General features: G+C 41.8%; 1 protein-coding gene and 9 non-coding genes across 13 annotated transcripts; 9 read left to right on the forward strand and 1 right to left on the reverse strand.

The window, feature by feature from the left end:
* Positions 1-4,143: 4,143 nt before the first annotated feature.
* On the reverse strand, positions 4,144-21,212 carry ZBTB37 (zinc finger and BTB domain containing 37). 4 transcript variants are annotated; one of them, XM_047704302.1, is made up of 5 exons: positions 20,896-21,212; positions 20,170-20,364; positions 18,094-19,050; positions 16,317-16,416; positions 4,144-11,253 (listed from the first exon to the last, which is right to left on the reverse strand). In XM_047704302.1, the coding sequence occupies exons 3-5, from the start codon at positions 19,014-19,016 to the stop codon at positions 10,765-10,767; spliced, it is 1,512 nt and encodes a 503-aa protein (XP_047560258.1). In that variant the 5' UTR covers positions 19,017-19,050; positions 20,170-20,364; positions 20,896-21,212; the 3' UTR covers positions 4,144-10,764. The 4 variants fall into 4 exon arrangements, with proteins under 4 accessions (XP_047560258.1, XP_047560257.1, XP_047560261.1 ...); XM_047704301.1 differs by having other exon boundaries at positions 18,094-19,053; XM_047704305.1 differs by lacking the exon at positions 20,170-20,364 and having other exon boundaries at positions 18,094-19,053.
* A 323-nt stretch (positions 21,213-21,535) lies between these two features.
* On the forward strand, positions 21,536-21,615 carry LOC125086473 (small nucleolar RNA SNORD74). Its single transcript, XR_007123211.1, has one exon. It is a non-coding gene; the product is annotated as a small nucleolar RNA SNORD74 (small nucleolar RNA).
* A 415-nt stretch (positions 21,616-22,030) lies between these two features.
* LOC125086485 (small nucleolar RNA SNORD75) lies at positions 22,031-22,090 on the forward strand. The gene has a single exon (XR_007123223.1). It is a non-coding gene; the product is annotated as a small nucleolar RNA SNORD75 (small nucleolar RNA).
* A 148-nt stretch (positions 22,091-22,238) lies between these two features.
* Positions 22,239-22,319, forward strand: LOC125086467 (small nucleolar RNA SNORD24). The gene has a single exon (XR_007123206.1). It is a non-coding gene; the product is annotated as a small nucleolar RNA SNORD24 (small nucleolar RNA).
* Positions 22,320-22,535: 216 nt separating this feature from the next.
* On the forward strand, positions 22,536-22,603 carry LOC125086483 (small nucleolar RNA SNORD77). The gene has a single exon (XR_007123221.1). It is a non-coding gene; the product is annotated as a small nucleolar RNA SNORD77 (small nucleolar RNA).
* Positions 22,604-22,895: 292 nt separating this feature from the next.
* LOC125086474 (small nucleolar RNA SNORD44) lies at positions 22,896-22,957 on the forward strand. The gene has a single exon (XR_007123212.1). It is a non-coding gene; the product is annotated as a small nucleolar RNA SNORD44 (small nucleolar RNA).
* Positions 22,958-23,194: 237 nt separating this feature from the next.
* On the forward strand, positions 23,195-23,259 carry LOC125086484 (small nucleolar RNA SNORD78). Its single transcript, XR_007123222.1, has one exon. It is a non-coding gene; the product is annotated as a small nucleolar RNA SNORD78 (small nucleolar RNA).
* A 306-nt stretch (positions 23,260-23,565) lies between these two features.
* LOC125086470 (small nucleolar RNA SNORD79) lies at positions 23,566-23,649 on the forward strand. Its single transcript, XR_007123208.1, has one exon. It is a non-coding gene; the product is annotated as a small nucleolar RNA SNORD79 (small nucleolar RNA).
* A 167-nt stretch (positions 23,650-23,816) lies between these two features.
* On the forward strand, positions 23,817-23,896 carry LOC125086475 (small nucleolar RNA snR60/Z15/Z230/Z193/J17). The gene has a single exon (XR_007123213.1). It is a non-coding gene; the product is annotated as a small nucleolar RNA snR60/Z15/Z230/Z193/J17 (small nucleolar RNA).
* An 808-nt stretch (positions 23,897-24,704) lies between these two features.
* Positions 24,705-24,782, forward strand: LOC125086472 (small nucleolar RNA SNORD47). The gene has a single exon (XR_007123210.1). It is a non-coding gene; the product is annotated as a small nucleolar RNA SNORD47 (small nucleolar RNA).
* The last annotated feature ends 145 nt before the right edge of the window (positions 24,783-24,927 follow it).

Here is a 24,927-nt window from a genome sequence, read left to right on the forward strand (position 1 = left end):
TCAGGATTCAAACAAAATGTTCATATCATTAAAAGGAGTTTGGTGCATCTTTGCAAAAAAAACCAAAAAACAAAAAACAAAAAACCAAACCAAAACAAAAAGCCAGAAAGATTCCACATGCACTGCTACTCTGGCCGAACAGAAGCCGGCAGATAAAAGCACTAAACCAAAGGATTCTGACAGCGTTGGATCTGGACACTGGAGCTAAGTACCAGCATCCGCACATGACCATGAGAACTGTGCTACCGCAGCCTCTAGACTGTGTGTCCGGCTTTTCCTTAGCTTTGCTACAAAAAGCACACTCTTTCTTCAGCCAAGTGCTCAGAGGTAGAGGAGCCGAAGCGAGTACAACAGGGGACGAGGTGGACAGTGGCTGAGGACGCAGCTTCCTGCCCAAAGGGCTACAGGGCAATCTTGGAATATGCTCAGTCTTTAATGGGAGGTAGACTATTCTACACTGACTTATATGCCTTCATCAGACACCTGTTTCTCTCTCTCTCTCTCTCTCACACACACACACACACAGTCACATACACATCATGGCAACTCGCAAGAAAATTGCAACTTGCAGCAAAAGTATGCCCACCCCAACAGCTCCTTTCACTCTAAATTTGATATCCAACCCCAGTGCTTCTCAGGTAGATGCAAGCCAAGTTTGTTATTTTGAGGTCCCTCTTTAGGCCAGTCTTTTTAAACATACACTTCACTTTAACACCTACATTTTTTTTGTCTCTAAACAACAGCTACATTGAGTGGGTGCAACGTGTTATAACATCTTTATAAATAGAAAGTGCAAGAAATAATTTTCTTAGCCAAAATACAAAGCAACAAAAAGCTCTCATAGCCTACTATGCCAAAAATCGGATTTTTCATAATCAATGATACAGCTAACAAATGCTTCTAACGCTACCAAGGTCATAGTGGATGAGTAAATATATTTATAAACATACATTTATGAAAAAAGATACTACGAAAATAGCCAAACTTCCCACAAAAGTTATTTGCATGAACTATCTTTAGTATACCACTCTGTGTTCAATGCACATGCATATACGATTGAGTTCTATTAGTGTTATTTTTACTGGGCCAGTTTTCCAAAAAGAAAACAGGCTCATTTTTTAAAACTTCAAGTTACATGATTTAAAATCATTTTTTAAAAAATATTAGAAATACCATATAAATCCTAAATATCTCTGCTATCTCACTGATAGCTGTTCCAGATGGAGAATTCAGCCACACTCTGGGAGTGACCCCTGCTTGAGCATCTCAGCTTCCAGAGGAAACACCCTTTAAGCTTTGTTCCCTGTGTTGTAATTCTGTTTCTGCACTGGTTCATAGACAACCACTACAGTGAGGACCCCATTGCTTTATAGGAAACTCAGTAGATATCTTTAAATAGGTCATGAACATCTGCTTTAAGACATAGCTAAGAGCAGAAATCTAAACCCTAAGGAATTTCTATTCCCGAAGAATGCTGAGACCAGCCTGAGATGCTGGAAAGACTCAATACGATCTCAGTCTACAGGTGTCCTCTTTTCTGACTCTGTTCTCTTCTTCAAAGCAAGACCACAGTACTTCATTCTCATGCCACCAGCAGAGGATTTCAAACTTAAGCATCACAGAGAATCTAGAGGAGGACCCAAAGAGTTGTCCCCCACGGAACGAGAGACTTCTCCATAGATCACCGTAAGATTTTTTCATTCCCTGGGAATGTATTTTTAAAAGGCTTCTCTGTCACAGAAAGCAGACTTTGAGGTACATCAGAGTGGAAATGTGGGTCAAAATGAAAATGTTAAGGCTCGTTTGTTTTTAATTTCCATTGAAATTTGCCCCAATCCTTATATGACAAAATCTAATCCTGATGCTTAATTGCCTCAAACATTTCATCCGTGGCAATCCAACTACAAATGCCGAACTCTTTTTCCTTTCCCAGCATTTTGTAGAGCCCTATATTAAGCCGTCGGCCCTGAGTACCTTTTTCTGTATTTGCAATTCCTGAGGCCCGGGCTCAGGAACAGAGACCTCTTCACTCTCTGATACCAGCAAGAAGCCCTCACCGCTAATTCTCCAGGAACCACTGCTCACAGAATGGATAGATAATCCCAAATCTTTCTTCTCTTACAAAGCATACTGATTTGGGGGGGGGGGGTGATCCTTTTTAGAGCAGAATTTTTTCTCTGCCCATATTTCTTCTGTCACAGCGATAGTCTAAACTAGCACAAGCCAGCAGGAGTTTAAATAAAGCACCCTAAATGACAAAAATCCTCACAGTTCAGTGATCTGTTCCTTTAGAAGACAGGTTGACAGCAACTGCTAATTTTAAAGGACTAACAACAGATTAAATTGAGCAATGAATTTTCGCACATGAAAGGTGATAGAAAACGGGATGAGCTTATTCATCTTCCAGCACAGAACTGCGCCCGAGGTGGCGCGGCGGCAGTTAAGGTGGGATGAGGACAAGTGGGCGAAGCTTTCAATTATCTCAAGAACATGATCCATGCAGCCACTCAACAGAAACTCCTGTTGAAAGAGATTTAGTAGCCATATGAATTTTCCATACCACAGGCATTTGGGCCTATTTGTAAACTTAAATACAGCTGACATCTCTAACAGCAAGCTTTTTACTCCTTCTGGAGTGTTTCTGGCTCAGTATATACAGTTACTGTAGCTTCACAGAAAAAAACAACAACCAGCAAATGGTCACAACTTAGAACTTGGAACAAAAGAAAAACAAAATGGAAATACTGCTGTTAGATAAATGAAACTCAGTGGGTGTGTAGCTAACGAAGCCTGTTCTGGGTACTTGTCTCATTCTCCTTCTAGCTCCTTGACTGACCCAAGGTAGACATCGTAAGTGGTTTCTACGGCACAAACAACTAACCCAAGTGAATGGACAAGAGAAGTCCAGAGAAATCAATAACCTAATGGTACCTACGACAGATTAAAGTGGTCCCAAATCCTTGACACACATGCCATCAAGTAGTAAGGTATTTCCTCCCCCCTTGATCTGGGCTGACCAGTGACTCCTCTGACCAACAGTGTATGGTGGTGACCCTATGGGAGCTCTGAGCCTGGACTCAGGAGGCCTGGTACCTTCTGCCCAGCCTCTTGGGAGGCCTGAGCTGCCATTTAGTAAGTCTGACTGCCCTGATGGAGAGACCACATGGAAAGTCCCTGAGACTCCAGGCAGGGAGAGGAGGCCTGCTGAGCCCCATCTTCTAGCCATCCCATAAGGCATCAGGCCTGTGAGATCAGCGTGGACGCTGCAGACCAGCCCAGCCACCTGCTGAATACCCAGGTGACCCCAGTCTCACCACAGGGAACCAGAGAATTGTCTAGATGAGCCCTTCCTGAATTTCTGATTCACAACATCATAAGACATATAAAGTTATTATTTTAAGTCACTGTAGTTTAGGGTAGTTTGTTACAAAGCCAGATATACAGGAATGCTGTCTTTCAGTTTTTGCCTTGGTGGTAACTTGAGCTGATTCACAACTGGACCTGCCAAATGGGTGACTCCTGAGTCAATGGGCAATACCCCCAGAAAATATCCACCATCCAACATCTGCTCAGAGACTTTATCTTCTGAAGAAATCTTCCAAGCATGCTCTCTTGAGTTAAAAATTCACTGAAAGCAGTAGTTACTCACTATTGTTTCCTCCAGTTCACCCCAACTTGTTATAAGTAAGCAGAGTCAATCTGATGTAGTGGAGAGAGTCTGGGCTTTGGAATCAGATGGGAAACTACTGGGTCTGCAGTTTATTCATTGTGTAGCCCCGGGCTCCTCAAGTTTCTTCATCTATAAGACGTCGCGGAATTACACCTCTTACAGGCAACATGGTCTAGTACGGTGTCAATTCTAGTGTCAGACTGCCTGGGTCGAACTTCTCTGCGCCTCAATTTCTCCCTCCCTAAAGCAAGGAGAATAACAGTGTCGCTCTGATGGGACTGCCGTTAAGGACTGGGTGAGTTAGCCAATGTGAGACACACGGATCTGTGCCTGGCACGTAGTAAGCATTCAAAAAAACTCAACTATTTTTAGTTCGACTGTTATTACGTCACAGGCTTATTCTGAGGATTAACTGTGATTATGCCACTAAAGCACTTAGGACAGTGAATCTGTAGATTCAGAATCTGCAGTAGAATCTGTCCCCTTCTCTTTGATCTCTGTGGTGAAAAAAAGATATCTATCCAGACTCTAGCCAAGAGGATTCAGGACTCTCAATATAGGAAGCCACAGCTAAACTATGTCTAAAATCCATTTTGCTATATAAATTCCAAGCACATGGTCTGGTACCAAAAAGTACTTACTATTTACTTTATGGAACAGAGTCTCCTGCATACTACTTATCACACAAGTGATTTCACAGAATAGGAAACATTTTCCCACGAGAAACTCTGACTTTTGGCATTAGGGATTAATTCAGGTTCGAAGAGTCACAGTTTATTAAATTGTGCTGTTGTCCACATAGATGCTGCACATATAGCTCCCTTCACTGGATGGTGAATTCTAGCCTCCTCAGCAGGACATACTGAGTAGACATGAAGAAGCAAGCATTAGAAGAGTTTTATTTTTCATGAATTGCTCTGCCTTTATAACTCAGCTCTGTTGTTTAAAGCTTCCACTCTTTGAGTGAGCCGGCCCTTCTCAACTGCATGAAGACGGGAAGTACTTGTGATACAGATAATGGAGAAGATACGAGAGAAGAAATTTATTCACGTATGTACTCTGTGAAGACACTACACATTTCATTTAATAACTGCCTTTTAAGTCACTGCTGTTCCTCCCAGTTGAGGGAGAAGGAAGTCTGCCTAACAAGAAAACTGGAGAGTCTGCAGATATCGTCCAGATTTGGAGACCACTGCTGCTGTCAGTAATTACGTCCTTTGGAATGTAAGTAAGTCAGGTGTTTTAAAGGACTCATAATATCCAACTTTGGCTTGTCCTGAGCAAGAAGACCCACTTACTGCAAAGTAAAAAAGACTGGTCCTGGGAAAAGCACTACCTAAAAATGAGAAGACTGAAAACAGAGAAAACTCTAGAAAACAAAGAAGGCAAAACATAAGACTGGTAATTAACAAAGAAGTCATAATGCCCACATGCTGGGCACACAACATTGTTTTCAATGCTTTCACACAGAAATGACAACTATTCCCTAGAACTCGTGTGGAGCTGGAGGCAGACGGTTCACTGGGCTCTCTAAATTCAATTGCTTTCCCAAGTTCTATATCCCAGATTAATCAGAAAAGCAACACTCCACAATGTCAAGAATGCTGTATTACTCTAAGTGCTCTAAGACAAGGGAATTCTAACCTAGGCAAATATTCTGGAACTTTACAGTTTCAGGGTTGTCTATTACTCCTCGGGCATATCATACACATAATACTTACTAATGTCCAACTCAGAAAAAAGGAACTTTAGGAACAAAATGCCTAGTAGAGAGGTGCCCTACTGGAGGTTAGGTCATTCATCTGAACTTGGTATGCATTGGTTGAGCTGACAACAAAGGACGAATCAAATTCACTACATTGTGTCAGCATGGCCTAGAACATTTTGTCTTGACAAATTTAACTCAGAAGTCTATGCATGGTTTCCATACAGGGAACGATTATATTCTCCTCTTATAAGAATTCTGTTTATAATCATCCCAACATTTTCCATGTTTTGCACATCTGGCATAAATAAGCTATTTGAACAGTAAGAATGAACATTCAGAGAGCAAATAAATAATGGCCCAGTACATATTTAGAAAAATGATAGTAACAGAAATTGCAAGATGGGTCTAAGAGCAATTTGAAATCCTCAGCGATTTCATCATATTTTAAAACATTCATTGGAAAAAAAAAAGAAAGGAAGGGAAGAAGATTTGGCTTTTTACTACTCCACATTGAACAGAGTGAGTTTGAGGAAAGGAAAATGAAGGTTTGTAGTACAGAGAAAGGGTAGAGGTTTCTAATCTAGAAAGACAGTATTTTAGGTTAAGAATCAAACCAGTTATTCATAACAGAAGTTAATTTTTAATACTAATGGGAAAAAATTCATTCTTGCCATTATTACGCAAATCAGTTCAAGTGATCTCAGAGGAACGGCAAAACTTACTTATAAAAACATTCACTTTTTTTTTTTTTACAGTATTTTATGTAAACATGGTACTCATTTAATCCTACATTATTATGCACGGGAATTATTTTTTAAATTACTTTGTTACATCTGTAACTACCATCCTAAACTTTAATCAACCTGCACCTTCAAGGCAAGGACAGATCATAAGGCTATTCTAAATGCTTTTAAAGCAATGGGTATCATTAAGAAGGAACACAGAGAGGGTTACAAGACAAAGATCTGGAAAAAGATGGCAAGCTCTTTCAAGAAACTGAGGCATACATGGCAACACGAATTTAAAAGCTCAACCAAACTATTATAAAGACAAAGTGGCAGGAGTGCCAATTTTGGGGGTCACTGTTTCAAATCTAATTCTGCAGTTAGCAAACTTTTCTGTCAAGTGACAAACAGTACATCTTCAGGCTTTGCTGCTCATGTGGTCTGAGTCACAAAGCACTCGACCTTGCCATCACAGTAGAACCAATACCTGAAGAACAGGTGTGTCCCCATTCCACCATCGCTTTCTTTAGATAAACAGATGGCCTCAGGATTGGGCCCTGGGGGCCTCAGTCTGCTGAACCCTGATCTGATTCATAAATTCTAGGGATATACTTTGCTAAGGGGCATCCTCTCGAACCCAGGAGTTTACCTGACTTAATAGCTTTGTGTCCCATTTCTAAATCTCAGCAACTAAAGTACTTCTGTGTTGTGCACCCTTCCCAAATGGCAAAGGTAAAGAGCCCTGTTTTCAAAGACAAGTTCAATAAAGACCTCTCTGTTATGCCTTAAACCAGTGAGTAGATGAGAAGAGCATCTGAGGAAGAGGAAAAACAAAACAAAGCAAAACAAAACACACCTGTCTGCTGGATCTAAAGAGAGAAAAACTTCCAGGATTCCAACCCTTTCCTGATTAAATGCCTTCCACTACAATTAAGAAGACTGGCTGTCTTTGCTCAATTTAATTTTCTTTCCATTACCTGTTGTTTTTATTTCTTTAAATTAGATCTTCTAGTCAAACAAAATATAATTTTTACTAGTTAAATGAAATTAGTGTCAAGTAATAGCTAGAAATTTTTAAAAGTATTTCTTGACCAGAGACTACTTGGCTAAGGATGGGGCTCATGATTTCACTCTTCCATCAGACCAACTTCCATCCAAGGCCAGATTTCTACTTGGAAGGTGGGAGGAAATTGGTTTATTTCTATTGTCATAACATCTTTGGAAACTGGAAACATGTAAAAATACCAAAAAACAAAGTAACAAGAAAACTTTCCTCAACTGCTATCTCCCTTCTTCTCCAATCCTTATCCTTTATTTTCACTTATTCAAGATTAGATTTAACTGGTACAATGATGGCTTGGGGGTAGTTGACAAATTACATAAAATAAAACTCAGCTCGTTTCAGAGGTAAATATGGTTCTGAGTAAAGAGAGAACAAGTCATTAGAAAGAGCCTTTCTGCCTAAGAACAGTGTTCCTGTTCATGCCAATGCTATATTCAGATACTGGTATCAGAATTCAGAGAGAATAAAAGGTACCTTTTAGAATGAAAACAGATTAATATACTTCCATCTCTCTTCTTTTGCTGGCAATATTGGGTAGCTCCTTTGCTATTAAGTGCCACTCAATGAATGAAAATGGTCCCAGTGTTTGCTATTTCATGGCATTTAAGTACTTCATGATGATTTAGCTCTGACTGCTAATGCAGTTCCCTTCACAAGGTGACATGTGCAAGTTAAGATTTGGTAATGAATTTTCGGCATTAGCTATAGTCCATTTAGTACGTCCCTAAGAGAGGTATCCTCTGTGCACACACCAATACAGCTATTCCTTAATGTAGATAGAACACTACTAACCCTATGACCCTACAGTGATGTTAGCTAAGGACTAGGACAATGTCACAGTGAACCTGAATAAGAATCTTGGATAGTTATTTAGAATAATAATATCTTTTCTGGCTAACATGGAAATTGCTTTCAGAAACTTTTATTTGTTTAAAAGCTAGCCTGGCTTGAATGTTCACGAATTTCATGGCTCTGGGCTAAGCCAGTTAAGAGGTGAGAACCAGCAAACATGATTGTGCTGCTGTGGTCCCGGAAGACCTGGTAGCACTCTATTCACAGTATCAATACAGCAGAAACCTATGACAAATGAATGAAACGGGACGTGAACCCACCGAACACTCACAGCATTTCCACATCTACTAAACAGCCCCGACTTCATTTAAAAGGTCAGTTGCTAATCCTCTGGCTGACAAATGCTGCAAAGTCTCTCTTGACAAAGCTGACTGCACTTCGCCTTTACAATTTGGTAACAGTTTAAAAAAGCTCTATTTCCTCACAGAAAAATCTAAGAAACTAACAAAGCATAAAGAACTTTCCAGCATACTACTTCTCACAAGTAGGATGGACTTAACATTTTTTTGGTAGGCTTGAAAGCTCCATCGACAGCAGCATATTCTGTCCTTCTCACACGCCTGCCTATTCGTTAATGGCAAAATCTGTCCACGGACAGCCTAGATGACCAGCTAAAAGGTTTCCCTATGGCTTTTAGGCTAATTTCAAATCCACTTCTATGCCACAGAGCATAGCTGGCCCCTAAGATGGCCCTATCATGCTGTTGCCCAGCTGAAGAGGAGAATGCCCCAGTCTAGGTCTCCGAAAGACAAAAGACGGCTTCCCCAGATTGTGTAAGGGTAGGCTCTTATCACATGGTAGCATCATCACATTCCTATTACAAGACGCATTTCCACGTTCTTCCAGAAGGGAAAATAACCACTCTCTAGGGACACGGTGCAGCTCTGTGTGTACGTACAATTCGCAGATTGCTCATGAGCTACTCTTTGCACTCTAACTTCCTGTCATCAAAGAAATGCCATTCTTTTCCACCCACCTTTCCACATACCACAAAGCATTCTCAGAAAGGGAGCACGCTAATAACGTTCTCACAGATGGTTCACCGGCGCAGGCATGACCAGCCCTGCCCCGGATCTCTTTTACAATCATCTATGCCTCCGCACCAAAATAACTCAAACCACTGCATATTTAAATACTCTTAAAACACTAAAGATCCATTAGGATACGCTATGGGTTTTTCTCTTTTCTATTTGCACTGTAAGCATCTCCTTGCCTGCACCCCTTACTAATCCTCCTCCATTCTCTGAATGCGAGACAGGGCATCTAAAACTCTACATGTTTGGTAAATTTTTTCTGACTCTCAGTGCTGGATTAGGAATCTCAGAAATCCCCAGAATTACCAAAAAGGTCCCTTGAAGTTTTAAAAATCTTAGGAATGATTAAGTAACCAAACCTGATCAAAACTGATCCTTTGATCAATTTATTGCAACGTGATTGTGCATGATGTTTTCTGGTGAATGCCCTGTAGTGTATTATTAAAAAGCAAAGCTCTTGGAGTCACCAGCAATTTGCTGATGATGGGTTTATGAATCACTAGGTTTGCAGACGCAAGACATGGATTTAGTGAGGTTCTTCTATTGGCTTGAAAATATAAACTTTTACATGTGTAGAAGGAAATGGAATTGTGGTTGCAGTAAGAACCATAGTGTTGAATTTCTTTAACCACACTATTGCAGAAAAAATGTGTTTAAAACTTCATATAAAAGTTATCAAATATGGAGACCTGTAGATTTAAAAATACAGTCCAGGCTCATTTCACTGGAAAGTGACACTTTTTGATGTATAATATTGCTGTTATGTGAAAGGAGGAGCCACAGAGACTGGATGAAACTTTGGTACTCAGCCTAACACATTAATTCATCTGGACTAGAGCCATTTCTTAACACCCAAAGATATTTAAGCACTACGGGGTACAAATCCCGACCAGGAAGTGGCAGTGCTCTGCGCCATTTGACATTCGCACAAAAACCCCACTTCCTTCCCTGCTCCCCTCTTTCTCAATAGGACACTCAAGCCCCCAAATGTAGCAGAACCTACTGCGAACACTCTGCTGCTCATTTCACTTCCAGTTGCCTAAAGTGCTTCAGGTGATGCTGCCCACACGACAACACCACCGCTCCAAGATGGCGGCTTACAGGAAACAATCAGGCAAAGTGTCAGATGCCTAATCAGAGCGAAGGTAAGGTCTAACCTTTCAAAACAGTTAAGAACCACCAGGATACCTTTTTTTTTTTTTCTTCAAATGTGAAACTGCATGTTCTGGCAGGGAAGGAAGAGGAGAAACGCCTCCTCCCTATTGCCGTCACGACTACTTCCTTCTCTCCTGTGGCTGGCTGGTTCAGATGACCAAGGCTCCTGCTGTTTTTTCAGATCTGGGCAATCATAGCCACCAGGATGATATGGACCAAAGTACAGTGTTCAAACATGACTGGTAGATAAATGACCATGTATCATTGTTTTGTTAAAAAATTTTTTTCTTATAAAGTTAACAAACCAAGGCTGTTGATCCCTGAATTAGAAAGTTGATTTGCTTGATTATTTTCCAAAGGATGAGGTGGGAAGGAGGAGGGGAAGAGCCTCTAGTGCTTCTGTGTATGTTGCTCATCCTCTAGTTTGGCAACATCTTGGGCGCATCTTCCGATCTAGTGATGTGGCATTTTGTAAATCTAAGTACCAGCCCAGGGCCCTGATGCTGGCTGCTGACGGCCCAAAGGGGAAGAGGGTCTGCCCCCTCCCCCTCAAAGTTTCAATCTGGCCCAGTGGTGGACACAGAGCCCTGGGCAGTTTCCCCAGGAGCAACTGTCTCTTCTTGAGAAGGTGACTCTTCCTCGGCTTGTCCTCGAGATGTGACAGTTGTTTCAGGGGAGATGCTATGAGGCCCCTCCAGGGGTATACAGCCAGGGTGGTTTTTGCGAAAGTGCTGATTCAAGATGGCCTGGAAGGGGAAGCTTTTGCCACAAACATGACAGTGGAAGGGTTTGTTACCTGTGTGCTTGCGGATGTGATACTCTAGCTGATCTTTCCGGGTATACTTCTTGCCACACATGCGGCAGACAAATGGCGTGATACCCATGTGCAGGCGCATGTGGCGGTCCAGGCTCCCCTTCTGGTTGAAAGATTTGGCGCAGTAGATGCAGGTGAGACGGGGGTTGTATCGGAACCACCGCTCAGATACTTCTTGCTCCCGGAGATACTCCACATAGCCACTTACTCCCATCATTGCGGACTCCTCTACCTGTGCCAGGTGAGGAAAGCAAGAAAGAACACTTATGCTTAAGTATACATATTAAGAGAGATCAAATCTCTTTTCACTTCTCATACTAATCCATCTGCTAATTTTTAGGAGATCCAAACAGGAAAGTAATTACTACAAAAAACATGTAGTTAAAGATATTAACATAATACTTCAAAGAACAATCTTAGGACACTCAGATTTCTTTCAAAGAGCAAGACAGCAGAGTTACTTGGGCTGACAACCAGCCTGCTCATCAAACCCCTGCTGAATGTCATATTTTACAGTCACAGGAGAACCTTAGGCCAGTGGTACCATCCTCTGAACTTTCAACGATCACGTAGGCCCTTAAGCAGTGCTGGCCCAGTAGGACTTTCTGTGATGATGGGAATGTTCTATAACCTGTACCATCTCATGCAGTAGCTCCTACCCATATGTGGCTCTTAAGCCTTTGTAATATGGCTAGTTCGACTGAGGAACTGAATTTTTAATTTTAATTTTTCATTAATTAAAATAAACTTAAATAGCCACATGTGACATGGCCAATGATAACAATATATGATGGCAGAGAATACATTATGTGTGGCAAACACATCATAAATTCTATTTGTGGCACTATCATTAACACCAAAATCTAATCCTGCAGTAACTACCTTTACAAAAGATATACAGTTTGTCAGTAACAATGTTCTTTACCCAAAAATATGTTAGTGCCATACCGAAACATAGGATTTTCGTTCTACTCAAACTGTAACTGACCTCAGAGCAAATTGGCAGAAGAGGTGGGAAAGGAAACAAGACTGAGATATGGATTTACTAACTCAATTATTCCTTCCTGTACCCTTTTCACAAATTGATACTCATTAAGTATTCACTGACCGTTGTCCACCAAAGATAATGACAGATAACTACAGAGAAAGAAGCATAAGACTTGGTTTCTGATTTTGCCCTTTAAACGAAAGATAAAATTTCTGAACAAAAACCAAACAAAGAGAAATAGGATCAATACATATTCCTCATGATGCTGCTTATTCACTTTTCAAACAGCTTACACTGAAGGTTACGCTGGCAATACGGCACACAGACGTATTATCGTCTCGCTTTATACACCTGTTTGTAGTGGTTTTGAGTTGATTTAAACAGATTATTAAGATAGAATAATCTGGGATGCCTGGATGGCTCAGTCAGTTAGAGTCTGCCTTTGGCTCAGGTCATGATCCCGGGGGTCCTGGGATTGAGTCCTGCTTTGGGCTCCTTACTCAGCAGGGAGCCTGCTTCTCCCTCTGCCTGCTGCTCCCTTGCTTGTGCTTGCTCTCTGACAAATAAATAAAATCTTTAAAATAAAATAAAATAGAGTAGAATAATCCATGATGTATATATTATCTCTCCAATTTCTCCTTTAAAACTATCTCCCTGCCAAAGTTAAACTTTTTATGTTGTGGTAACAAGTATATCTAAAACATAAAAAAAGCGATTATTATAAAAGTAGCATTACAACGCTGCTGTTAATTACATCACTAAACCTTCAGATTACTGAAAAGAAAAGCTTTCCTTTTCTTTCTGATTTATTTTTCCTTATGAAGGTCAAAGTATACATATTTTCCTAACTTTTCATTAACAATTTTAGACAGAATGGTATGCTGAATCGCCAATCACCCAAAAATTATCATCCAATGGAAAATTTTTTCTTCTTTAACCTGATTTCTCTCCTTTCCCAGATTATTATTATTTTTTAGAGTGAGCCACAGGGGGATGGGGAGAGGGAGAGGAAGAGAATCTTAAGCAGTCTCCTGCACTGAGCACGGGCTCCATCTCATGACCCTGAGGTCATGACCCGAGCCAAAATCAAGAGTTGGATGCCTAACTGACTGAGCCACCCAGGTGCCCCTCTCATATTATTTTTGAAGAAAATTCCAGACATAATTTCATCCATAAATCTCCTACTAATGTATCTCTAAAAGACAAAGATTATTTTTCTTAATATAATCAAACTACCACTACCACCCCTAAAAAACCCAGTAATTCATCAATATCAATTAAAGACCTTGTTTTGTTTTACCTAATATGAGTAAGTAAATGGTTAAATTTTTTAATATATGAAATAAACAAGGGCTCCTCCTACCTGGAAGCTGAGAGTGGGAACAATATATTTCTTTTAATGAATCATATAAAAATCTTGGATTTACTTTTTATAACCACTTTTTGAAAGTTTATTACTATTACGTTTTTAGTTGGGGCTTGAACCCATGACTCCAAGATCAAGAGTCACATGCTCTTCTAACTGAGGCAGCCAGGCACCCCTAAACATTTTGGATTTATAAATGCTTTTCATTCAAAATTCTTTATTAAAATCTCACCATTCAGGAATTACTGATATTTTCAGTCTGCTGACTTCTGAAATATTATATGTATACACATAAATACCATATATAACATTACATTATATTGTAATGTTTTGAATAAAAAGCTTATATGTGTATATAAGCAGTATAAAAATGTATGAGGCAATTACAGATGTTTGGCAGAAGCTAATGTACCAATGCAAAGAGAAGAAAATGCAAAAGTTCACTCTGGATTAACTGGAGAAAGACTCATCTAACTCGTAACTAACTCTGTGCCCTTTTCTTGAATTTCTAAAAATGAGTTTTGTCTCCTTTCACATATGTAAACTGACAGTGTCTGCAGCATTTCCAACAGAACAGAAGCAGTTCTCAGCAGGCTTGGGAAGCAGTATGTGAAGTCAAGTGTTGAATAGTAAGCCTGAGGTTTTAGATGATTTCTCATTCGGTTTATAGAACATTTCTTTCTGCTCCATTTCCCTGGATAATCAAAACTGAACTCCCATAAAGAACGAAGGATTAGCCCACTAAAAGTTCCTGGACAAAGCACAGAATAACTTCTCTGAGGCTTAGTTTGCTCATCCACAAAATTAGAAGGTTAGTACATGTTCTGCCGGCTCCGCAATTCTATCAAGAGAATTCTCAGGAGACTCAAACACAATAAACACACCATGAAACATTCTGAGTGCACGTGATTACCCTGTGTAGCAATTAATGGTGTTGAAATGTGGGTTCAAATCTGAATCCTACTTAATGTGTGACCATGAGCAAGTTATGTAATTACTTCACCCGTTAAATGAGTATCATAACAGCATCTACCAGCTAGGTTGCAAGGAGCACTGAATGAGTTAATATGCTAAAGTACTTAATGTAGCTAAGTAAACGTTAACTAGTATTAAATATTACAAACTTACAATACTATTCATAATCTCAAGGGTATCTATTCTCTAAAAAAAAACTCCTGCTTAACTTTAAGGAAAGTATCATACCAGTACTGTCCACAAGCAGAAAGTAAATGCATTTTAGTTATCTATGCTATCATTTTATCTTTTAAAATGTACTTAATTTTTAAGTCTTTTAAGTTATCCTTTTAAGTGAATTATTCCCTATAATGAATACATTTCTTTCTTTTTTTAATGTTTATTTATTTATTTGACAGACATCACAAGTAGGCAGAGAGGCAGGCAGAGACAGAGGAAGGGAAGCAGGCTCCCTGCCAAGCAGAGAGCCCGTTGTGGGGCTTGATCCCAGGACTCTGGGATCATGACCTGAGTCGAAGGCAGAGGCTTTAACCCACTGAGCCACCCAGGCGCCCCTAAACTCAGCTCTTAATACCATCTTCAGATAGTATTACTTATTTGCTTTATAGCCTGTACCTTCTGCTTTGGTCAGGTAAACCCCCTTGCAGAACTCCCATTTTTATCCCTATCCCATCTACATACGAATAAGTTATCTCTTTCTAACCACTTCTTGAAAAAGTGCATTTCATCTCTCCTGAAGAACACTTTGCTATGGGGACACTGATTGTCAGAACTGGCTGTGAGCACTCCCGCTCCCCCAGCACTGCTCCTCAAGTCACTGCTGTCTTTCCTGCTGGTGTTCTGTGTTTCTGTTAGTCTGTCTTACGCACCCCGGTGGTTGTAAGGCCTGTCCCACTGCTGTATGTATTTGCCTCACAGTTACCTTCACAGGGTCACTGCCTCCTACCAGAGAGGTGAAGAGAAAATCCGGGTCCTAATTATATGAATGAAGTTACTTTTCCTCCAAGCTCGTAACATTTTCTCTAACACGTTATTAGAACCAAAAAACTATCTTCTAACAGTTACCTTCCTTTTCGGGTACCCTGGCATGATAACGTACAATAAATACAGTTTCTAAGAACGTCCTACTGCTGTTAGTATACTGCGGACACAATAAACATCCAATGGTTTACATAAAAACTAAGTAAGATACGATCATACAATGCAGAAGCTATCCAATCTTAACCCACCAGTGTTTCCTTTTAAAGAGCAAATATATTTACAATTTACTGTGTTCTACTTGGTAAGCGCACAATCTTTTGAAATATCAATCTTCAGTGATACAGACTTATGAGAACAAATAAACAAAAATACCAACTACTTACACTACTTGCTAGGGAGAGTTACAAAAAAGATGGAAAACATCATTCCTATCCTTTCTAGAACATTTCTAGAACAAAAGATTCCGGAAGAAAAAAAAAATGAAAAGATACCAGCATACAAAAAAAGCAATCACACACACAAAATGCATACACAATTTATTTACAAATATATGCTACTATTTAACCCACTGAGCCACCCAGGCGCCCCATTATATGCTACTATTTAAATCAGAAATTATGTAATATTACACCCACTCGAGTACAAAATCAGACTCTCTCCATCCCAGGTCCTAAATTACCTGCATGTAGTTTTCAGGGGTTATTTATATTATTTTCAGTCAGGAATACAGACTGGTTCCTATAATCAGGAAAGTGTTCCACAATCTCATCTTTTTTCACTTCCCAAACTCTGCTGCCAACAAAAGTGTATTTCCTGCATGCTCACAAGCCAGAGCAAAGAAGAGAAGTAATCAAATATGGTAGTTAGTTAACAGGGCCACTGTTACCTTTCCTCCATCGTTTCTTTCTTATTCATTATGTTCTGTTCACACACAGTGGCACTTCCTTCAACCACTGCAGCAGCCCTAAATCCATTACATACATACCTGGGAGCTGGGCTGCTTAGGCTCATCTGTTCTCCCAGGAGACTCACTTCTGGCTCTGTGTCTCTCGGTCAAGGGAACAACACTGCCGGAGGGGCTAAATCTGTTGGAAGAGGAGCAAAAAGGGGACTGATAGACCAGTAGCATCAAGGAACTTAAAGAATAGTGATGTCTATCCTTTTTATCCCACGGCTGAGGAAGGGGGAACAACCTGAAAAACAGATTACTAAGAAATACTTTCATGAAGTCAGTATAGGATCTGATCTGAAATAAGAAAGGTCGGCCTTAATAAATTTAACAAACACAAAAGGACACAGCAGATAGGCCACAGGGCCTGGGGAAACTAGGCTAAATAAAAGCTTCTAGCCGTAAGTACCGGGAGACCATATAAGCATAAATTAAAACTGGGTCTATTATTTTGTTTCTTCTACATAACTATTAGGCTTTTGATTGTTCCTTCCCCCAGTGCCCATAGTAACTTGTTATATATTTCAGACTGCTGATACAGATCATGGAGATTAAAAATCTTTGCACCCAAAGCCATTACTTCTGATACAGTTTTGACAGTGGACACAGTGCTAACACAGGGGGCAATAAGTATTGTGCACAAGGAGATTTTAACTTTGAAGGACGCAAGAAAAGACCACCTATAATGGATACGGGATATGCTCTCTGAATTTCTCTGACACCCATGTCGCTTTCAAGACCAGGTGGGAACCAAAGTAATAGCTTCCTTAGTTTTCACTATTCACGCAGTCAATTTTAGTTTATTTTTTCTTTTTTTAAAGATTTTATTTATTTATTTGACAGACAGAGATCACAAGTAGGCAGAGAGACAGGCAGAGAGAGAGGAGGGAGGAAGCTCCCTGCGGAGCAGAGAGCCTGATGCAGGGCTTGATCCCAGGACCCTGAGATCATGACCTGAGCTTGAAGGCAGAGGCTTTAACCCACTGAGCCACCCAGGTGCCCCTTGTTTATTTTCAAGAGTGGAAAAAAACAAATGTTACCAATCTAAGTTGGTAATATTTCTTTCTTTCACCTGAGACTTTCAGTTTACTTAGATTAGAATTATTGCTACCTCCACCAAAAAAAAAAAAAGAAGTTCTAACATCTGCAATATATTAGATAAAGAAAAGTGAGGCATAGGGCATTTGTAGCACTGGTGGAAAATAGAGACTCTCAGGCTTGTGGTGCCAGCAGTCATCAATAAAAAAAAAAAAACTGGGAAGATATTATCAAACGGCAAATGAAAAAAAAAAAAAGGGAAAAGCATCCAAAAAAGTTTCTTTGGAATTACTGTGATTACACTAAAAAGAACAATCTGCGCTGGTACCATGCTTCCTCGAATTTGGTGGGTGGAGGCAAAGAAAAGTAAACAGTCTACAAAGGAGAGAAAAAGTCCCCGAGGCCACCTACCTGTGTGATAACATACCGAGGAAAGGCAAAGATGCCAGGCTCCCAGCTGATGATCAGCTCCCGGCCTGGAAATCCGAGGAGGCCCTGGCAATTACTGATCCTAGTGTGGCTGCAGCTGCTATCCTGATTCATGGAAGTGTCTAACTTTACCATAGTTCCCACAACACTGTGAATACTTCACGACTAGGAGCTTCCCGCTTTAAAAAAATAAGAATGCAAGTCTTTTGGCATGCCTCCAGTTTCCCCAACATCAGCTTGTCTTGGCTAAGAACATCAAGGAAGATGCACTCTGTACCACACGGAGGGCCTGCTTCAGCTGTGTCTGCTCAACAGCGGTTAGATGAACAAGGAAAACAAGCCTTACCTGTCAATTTCACTGCTTGTTGGCCGAGCCACCTTGGCTCCCGAAGATCCTAAAGGGTAATTTTCCTGTCCCACAGAACCGTGGCCTGTGGTGTCAATCACCATGGCTGTGACTTCCTCTGCACTACTCCCATCTTCTCCGGAAGGCTGATTCTCAGGCCCGAGCCACTCCTCCAGATTCTCGGTTTTGATGTGTACGGCTCCAAGGACCCTGACTTCATCATCACTGCGGGCCCCTCGGTCTGCTACTCCTGTCTCCACGTACCACTGTCCTGCTCGGTTGATTCGAAGAATGGGCTCCCGGCTCTCGACATCAGAGCTCTGTTCAATTATCTGGGGGCTGGTGGACTCCTCCGGAGGACTGAGCTCCCTGATATCCAACACAGCGCTCACCTGACCTCGCCGGTTTCCCTTTGCGGTGTTATGCCGAGGGCTAAGGGAACGGTTTAGATTTGGTGTGACCCTGTGCGATTCTGGAGGTCTTTCTGGATGCTTTGTCCTCGTTTGACTTAACTCGGCTTCAACTTCCGCCACGTTAATTTTGAAATGAATACCCTCCAGGATCTGTGTACATTTGTCGATAATATGCTGCATCTGCAGAAAACTGGCAGCCGTCAGGTAGCTGATGATATCTGCCAGTTGCAGGCATATCCGCCCCGTGTAACAGAAGGAGAGGAGCTGTTCAAAAACAGTGGGGTTTTTGATGACTGAAATGGAGACAGTACTCATCTCATTCAAGGACATGTGATCCCGGAAATAGGGTGAGCTGGCAGCCAGGACCACTTTGTGAGCCCGAAAAGCTTGTCCTTGCACGTTGACCACAATATCACAGAGGCGTCCCTGCATGCGCAGCTGGTTTAGATGGCTCAGGACAGAGTTGCTGAAGTCAGGGATCTCCAGTTGTATGTTCCCACCTTTCTCCATGGTCGTGCCTGAGGGTGTAGGCAGGCATTCAACCCTGCTGAAAGAGGAAACCATAATCATCAGTAGTTAGCATTTCACTCCTCTCAGGCTTTCTAATTTAAATCTATTTAAAACCAGTTGTGGGTAAAATTTCAAAATCTCCAAGTAAAAAGAGAGAAATTTCTTTACGTTTAGACATGGAAAAGAAGTACCAACAGGTTTTTCAAACAACCTTAAAACCAAAATGTGATCACTAGACTTCTATAAACTCGAGCTATTTCCACACGTCCCTTACTAATAACCTATGCAACATCAAAATATAAATTCAACAGAACAGAAGGAGCAAATGCAGTTGTGACAGTTCTTTTTTTTTGTTGTTGTTCCTTGGTCATAAAGTATTTGCACACTGAATATAAAATCCTGCGACGTTTCTTTGGAGGAGAAAGTAGTAGTAAGCTCTTTGAATAAATGTAATTACACACAAATGAGTTGATTAGGTATCCCTCTTGTTTTGAATACTTTATTACAAGCTTCGAGAGTTAGGTTTATTATTTAAAAGGTCGCTAATAGCCCATACGAATGCAAGCCACTATTTCTAAGCTTAAGAGTCAGAGTCCCCACCAAAAGGTTTAGGGCTCTGGATCAAACTCTAGGTTAGGAAACATGCCACAGCTGTGTCAGAACTCACTGAAGATGCAGAGAACTTAAAGTTCACTCTCAGAATCAGGGATGAGTAGGTAAACCTACTTCTACCTAAATTCAAAGTTAGGAATTTCAGGGTGGTGATGATATTGATTCTAAAATTTCATTCCCCAAGACTGGTTAAAAAAGAAACAAACAAACAAAACAAAACCCAGATCATTCACCAAGTATGGTCAATATTTTTACATTAAAAGATATTTAAAAAAGAACTGAAACACTATGCCGGTAACTGCATCCAATAGCCTTCAGTGGTTGAGAGTAGTTTGTCTAAATCTCCACGGGAAGACACTGACTACAGCCCAATGTTTCCATTAATCTGTAACTTTGTAAGACATTACAGTTATCTTAAGATCTAAAATTTCAGGAACTTATCTTGACAAGCTCACAGTACAGCCCCGCGTTTACGACACACTTATCGGTAAGAAGGGAAGTGTATACACTGCTTTCAAGAACCAACTTTAGCCAATCTGACCTTTTTCCAAAGCGTTTTTGTTTGTTTTGAAACTTTTAATCCAATAAGAGCCTCTGTCGATGCCATCATGAACTCAGATGTGTTTATTTTGGAGCCCACACCAGCGCCTTTTTTGTTTGCTCTTTCCAGCAATTCCCCAGTGAGAAGGAAGCCCCTGGAGTAAGGTCTTTACCGTCGGCACTGGAAGGGTGAGAGCTGTAAGAGGGAGAATCGGGAACGCCATGGGGCTGACCACTCCGGTATCTGAGGGGCTTCAGCCTGCGTTAGGAAGCGTGGGTAGCGAGAACTAGCAGAAGGGCGAAATGTCACCGAGAGGCGGGGGAGCAGACGGGTGCAAGGCGCGAGGCTGGGGAGCAAGCAATCAGGTGAGGGCAGAGCACCGGGAAGGGGGCGGCGCCCCGGGACCCAGTCCAGGCGGTAAGCGTAGGCGGGCGGGGAGCTGCCCAGAGGTGGGTGTGTGTATCTGGGTGTGTCCCAGCTGCGGTGGGGGAGGGGGCGGCCCATCCCGGGGTCCTGAGGGAGGGGCCCGGCGAGGGGGCGGGTCCGGCAGCTCAGCCCGGCCCGGGGCCAAGGGGGTGGAAGGTCTCGGTGCCTTGAGGGTGGGGTGAAGGGGAGTGGCCGAGCGCCCCAGGAGCAGGCTGCGGCGGAGCCCGGACAAGGCGGCCCCGGTGCAGGGCAGCGGGACCGGAGTGCGGGGCCCGAGCCCAGTCAAGGAGCAGCACCTACCTCCGGGGGTGGAAATGGGCCGGAATGGGCCGGAACACCGTCCCGGAAGTGAAACCCCCCACCCCCTCCCCCGGAGCGGGCGACGTGCCGGAAGGAAATCACTCACCCTTACACCGCCCCCCTCCCCCTCCCCCAGCGCTTTCCGTCCCTCGCGCCCCCTCCCCTCTCTTCCTTCTCAGTCGGTCGGAGGGCGGGAGCCCTGAGTCACGCGGGCGGCCGTGTCTCCGCCCGTAACGGCGAAGTGGGCGGGGTCAAGAGGAAGGAGGTGTGGCTAGAGGCGGAGCAAGAGATGGAGGGAGGAGGGGGGAGGAGCTGAAGCCGGCGCTGGCGGGGAGGGTGCGTCATGACGTCACGAAAACCTATCCTTATATACTAGCGCCGGGACGCCATCTCGGTCTTTCGAGGTTGGGAGTTGGCGTTTTGCATGTGAGTGTTGTTTTAGCGTAATGGCTTCTTCGCTCGAGGCCTCCAGCTCTTGGCAGTTCAGTTCACCTTATGCATACATGTATTTCTCGGCCGGTCGCGATCCTTTGCAGGGTTCCTAGATGAAGATGGTAGACGATTACGCCTTGGGTGCGGCCGCGGCCTAAACTGCTACTCGGGTTGTGGGGGCTGAACTGCGAGAAACCCCTGGGCTCGCGTTCCCTGCCTGTGATGAAGTCTGCGTTGGTAGGGACATCTGAGACTGTTGATGAATGCCAACGGCTCTGATGGCGGCGCATGCCGAGTCACCCGAGTGGGCCTTTGTTAATGACCTGGGCCCGGGCCGCCTCCGGCCTCTTGTTGAGGAAGTCCGGCGGATGGGGTAGTCCACGTGGTGCCCATCGGCTGCCTTCCGCGGTGCACCGTTACTTACGTCGTGGCCCCACCGTGTGCCTTGCGCTTTTTCTAACCTGTGAAGTGCACCCTTAAAGTCACGAAATTGTGGCTGGTGTAAGATGTAAGATACATGGTAGGAAAAAGACATGCTTAGACTTACTAGAACAAAGTGGTGTCTTAAAGATCCTGATCTTTTCCCTAGGAATGGTGCCGGACATGAATGCAGTGTGGCTTTTGATGGCTTCTGATGAACAGGTAAGAAACGGGTAAACGCCGTGGTAGGAATCAGATCTGCTTGGAGGTGGTGGTTTTGTTAAGCCCGTGATGGTTTGAGAGTAGTGGACAGAAGGGATTTCTGAAAAATTCTGCTGAGGCTTAAGTAGTTAGAAAGTTGGTCATTAACTTGGCTGCGCGGTGTGTTTCATTGGATATTCCTTGTCTGTTTTCTAGTTTCTTGTTGAAGGGGCGGAAGTGGCTGGCAAGGTAAGTTACTGAAATTCTCTCAGGGGAAGTTAGGTTCAAAGTGCCACAATGATGACATTTATTTGCTACTCTTGACTGTGAGAATGACGAGAATTATTACCACCTTTACACTAACTGAGGCACACAAAATGGTGATTTAAAGAATTTATAGATTGCCACTAAGTTTACGTGAAGCTTTTTCTTCCTAGATCCTGAAGTTAAACACCCTGGCCATGGGCAGGCAGGTGAGAAACCTTTTATATACTTCATATTTACTCAGTACTTCTTTAAATTTTAAAACATGTTAACTTCTGTACTCTGGTATCTTCTATTAAATGCTTGCGGAACTTGCAAAACAGATACTGTGATGGTTGCATAGTTCAGCAGATTGGATCATGAAGAGAGACACCATTTGTCTGATGTATCTGAGTTGATAGTAAAATTGGTTTGGTATAATAGCATAAGCAAAATGTCACTAACTTTATCCTTTTCTGTAGGCATTACACAGAATTAGCTGGAAGTTGGAGGGGTGAGTAGAATTTACGTTGAACTAAACATTGGTAACTGGGCAAACATGACAAAGAACGCCACTAATGGCTTTTTAGCATTGCCTTATGCACAGAAAGCACTCCTACCATGAAATGCTTAAATGCATTAAATAAAGGGCCAGATCTTGTCCTGTTACCATTAGCTAGGACACTGTCATTTGTAAAAACCAGCCTGTATGATGATAAGCAAATACTGACTGAACATGAAGGTCTTAATTAGCTCTACCTGATATCAGGCATTTTTAGATTTGTGAGAGAAAAAATTCATTTGTTGTATCTTGCTAACTATTATTATTTCTTAGGTGGACTTGAGTCTTTAACATGTCTGGACAGACCAATTATGGGGTAAGTATTAACATTTAGTACGTCCAAAACTACTCTGAATGCTGAAGGATAATGCTTAACTACCAAATTAACTAGTTTTGTGGCTGGTTAGTGAATGCATGTCGAGCATGTTCTCAACAGGGTTTTTGAAATGATGTTGATCAAATGTCTGACCTGAAATGAGCATGTAGACAAAGTTAACACTGAAGAGCCCTGTACAAAAACTCTAAGAAGAATTCGATGATGATTAACATTTTAATAAAATGTCTTTTTTCTTTTCTAGCTTACAGGCCCCTATCATGGATGGCTTGCTTGGGGTAAGACATGAAAACAGCTTGTTCTCTGAAGTCTGGTCTGTATTTCTGAAATACACTGTTAAGTGTTTTCTGGTGTTGGGAGGAGGGCTTGGCTATTGTGACATGTGTCTAAAGCAGTATCTTTTTGTTAGGTGCTGAGTTTGAAGAACTTTTTATATAAAGGTATGTATTCTAGTGATCTTACTTGGTTACTAGGAAGATGCTGTTAGTGATGATTTTTGAAATTAAAAACAGATGGGAATCTCTCTGAGAAAGAGTGAAGATTTTTGAAAACTGAAACAGTACTGGGAAAACTTCAGAAACCTACTTAATATTATTTATTACTAAGTTTGACTAAATTTCTGCAGGTATGAAGAGTTGGGGCAGTTTACAAGGCCTGGAACGAACGGGGAGTTTAAGCCAAGGTACAGAAATCTCAAGTTTGGTTTCTATGGGAAGTGTTAATTTAAAGCCGATACAATGATGAAACCATAGTTCAGCAGACTAGCAGTGATGAGCAAAATTGTCTTTCGCTCCTATCTGATGTATCTGGCTGCAGCAATCCTATCCATACCCTTGAAAAAGAAAATTTAAGACCTTTTTACCACAGAAAATGTTCAGGTTTGGATACTATAGTGGCTCAAACATAAATAGTTCTAAGGATTCACAACTGGAGAAATGCAGTCTGATCTATTTTTGCCAGGAAGTTTTTTTTATTTTTATTTTTTTTATTTATTTGATAGAGATCACAAGTAGGCAGAGAGGCAGGCAGAGAGGAGGAAGCAGGCTTCCCGCCAAGCAGAGAGCCCCATATGGGGCTCGATCCCAGAACCCCGAGATCGTGACCTGAGCTGAAGGCAGAGGCTTTAACCCACTGAGCCACCCAGGTGCCCCTGCCAGGAAGTTTTTATGGCCTATAAATCTGAATAGATTAGGCCAGGATGAGTTATTTAATAAACTTCATTTCCAGAGCAGTTTTAGTATTCCCAGCAAAACAATGTAGAATTTCTGTGTATCTGGTCTTCACACACTTCACTCTCAACATTGGACACTGGAGTGAGACTGGCTACGATTATGAATCTGTAGTAGATGGTTCTCAACAAAGTCCAGAGTTTACAGTAGGATTTACTCAGGGTGTTACATGGTGTATGGGCCTGGACACTGTATGACACCTACACAGTTGTCATAATGTGTGGAATGGGTTTGCTGCCCTTTTCTCAGGAAGTTAAAAATGAGAACAATTAAGTAGACAAATTTTAAATGAAGGACTTTTTTTTCCTCCGTATTCAAACAGGCCAACTTGTCAACCTGAAGATTTAAAGGTAAGCTGGCCTCTGGTCTGTGTGGGAAGTTAGAATGTAACCAGTGATGTAGTGATTCTGCCAAATGAATTAGAATGATATCACTCCTAAAACCGTTCCATTTTGATTCTGAGGTTACTTTATTGACAAGTATCACAATGTTTTTTTGTTTTTTTACCATGATTAACTTGGAATTGTTGCTTTTAGGGCAGTTAGGAGAGAGCAGCAGTCCAGTTATGAGAGCAGCTTAACAGTTAAAAGGTGAGGCTTGAAAACAACAGT

Source organism: Lutra lutra, chromosome 15 (assembly GCF_902655055.1).
Source record: "Lutra lutra chromosome 15, mLutLut1.2, whole genome shotgun sequence".
Taxonomy (NCBI): domain Eukaryota; kingdom Metazoa; phylum Chordata; class Mammalia; order Carnivora; family Mustelidae; genus Lutra; species Lutra lutra.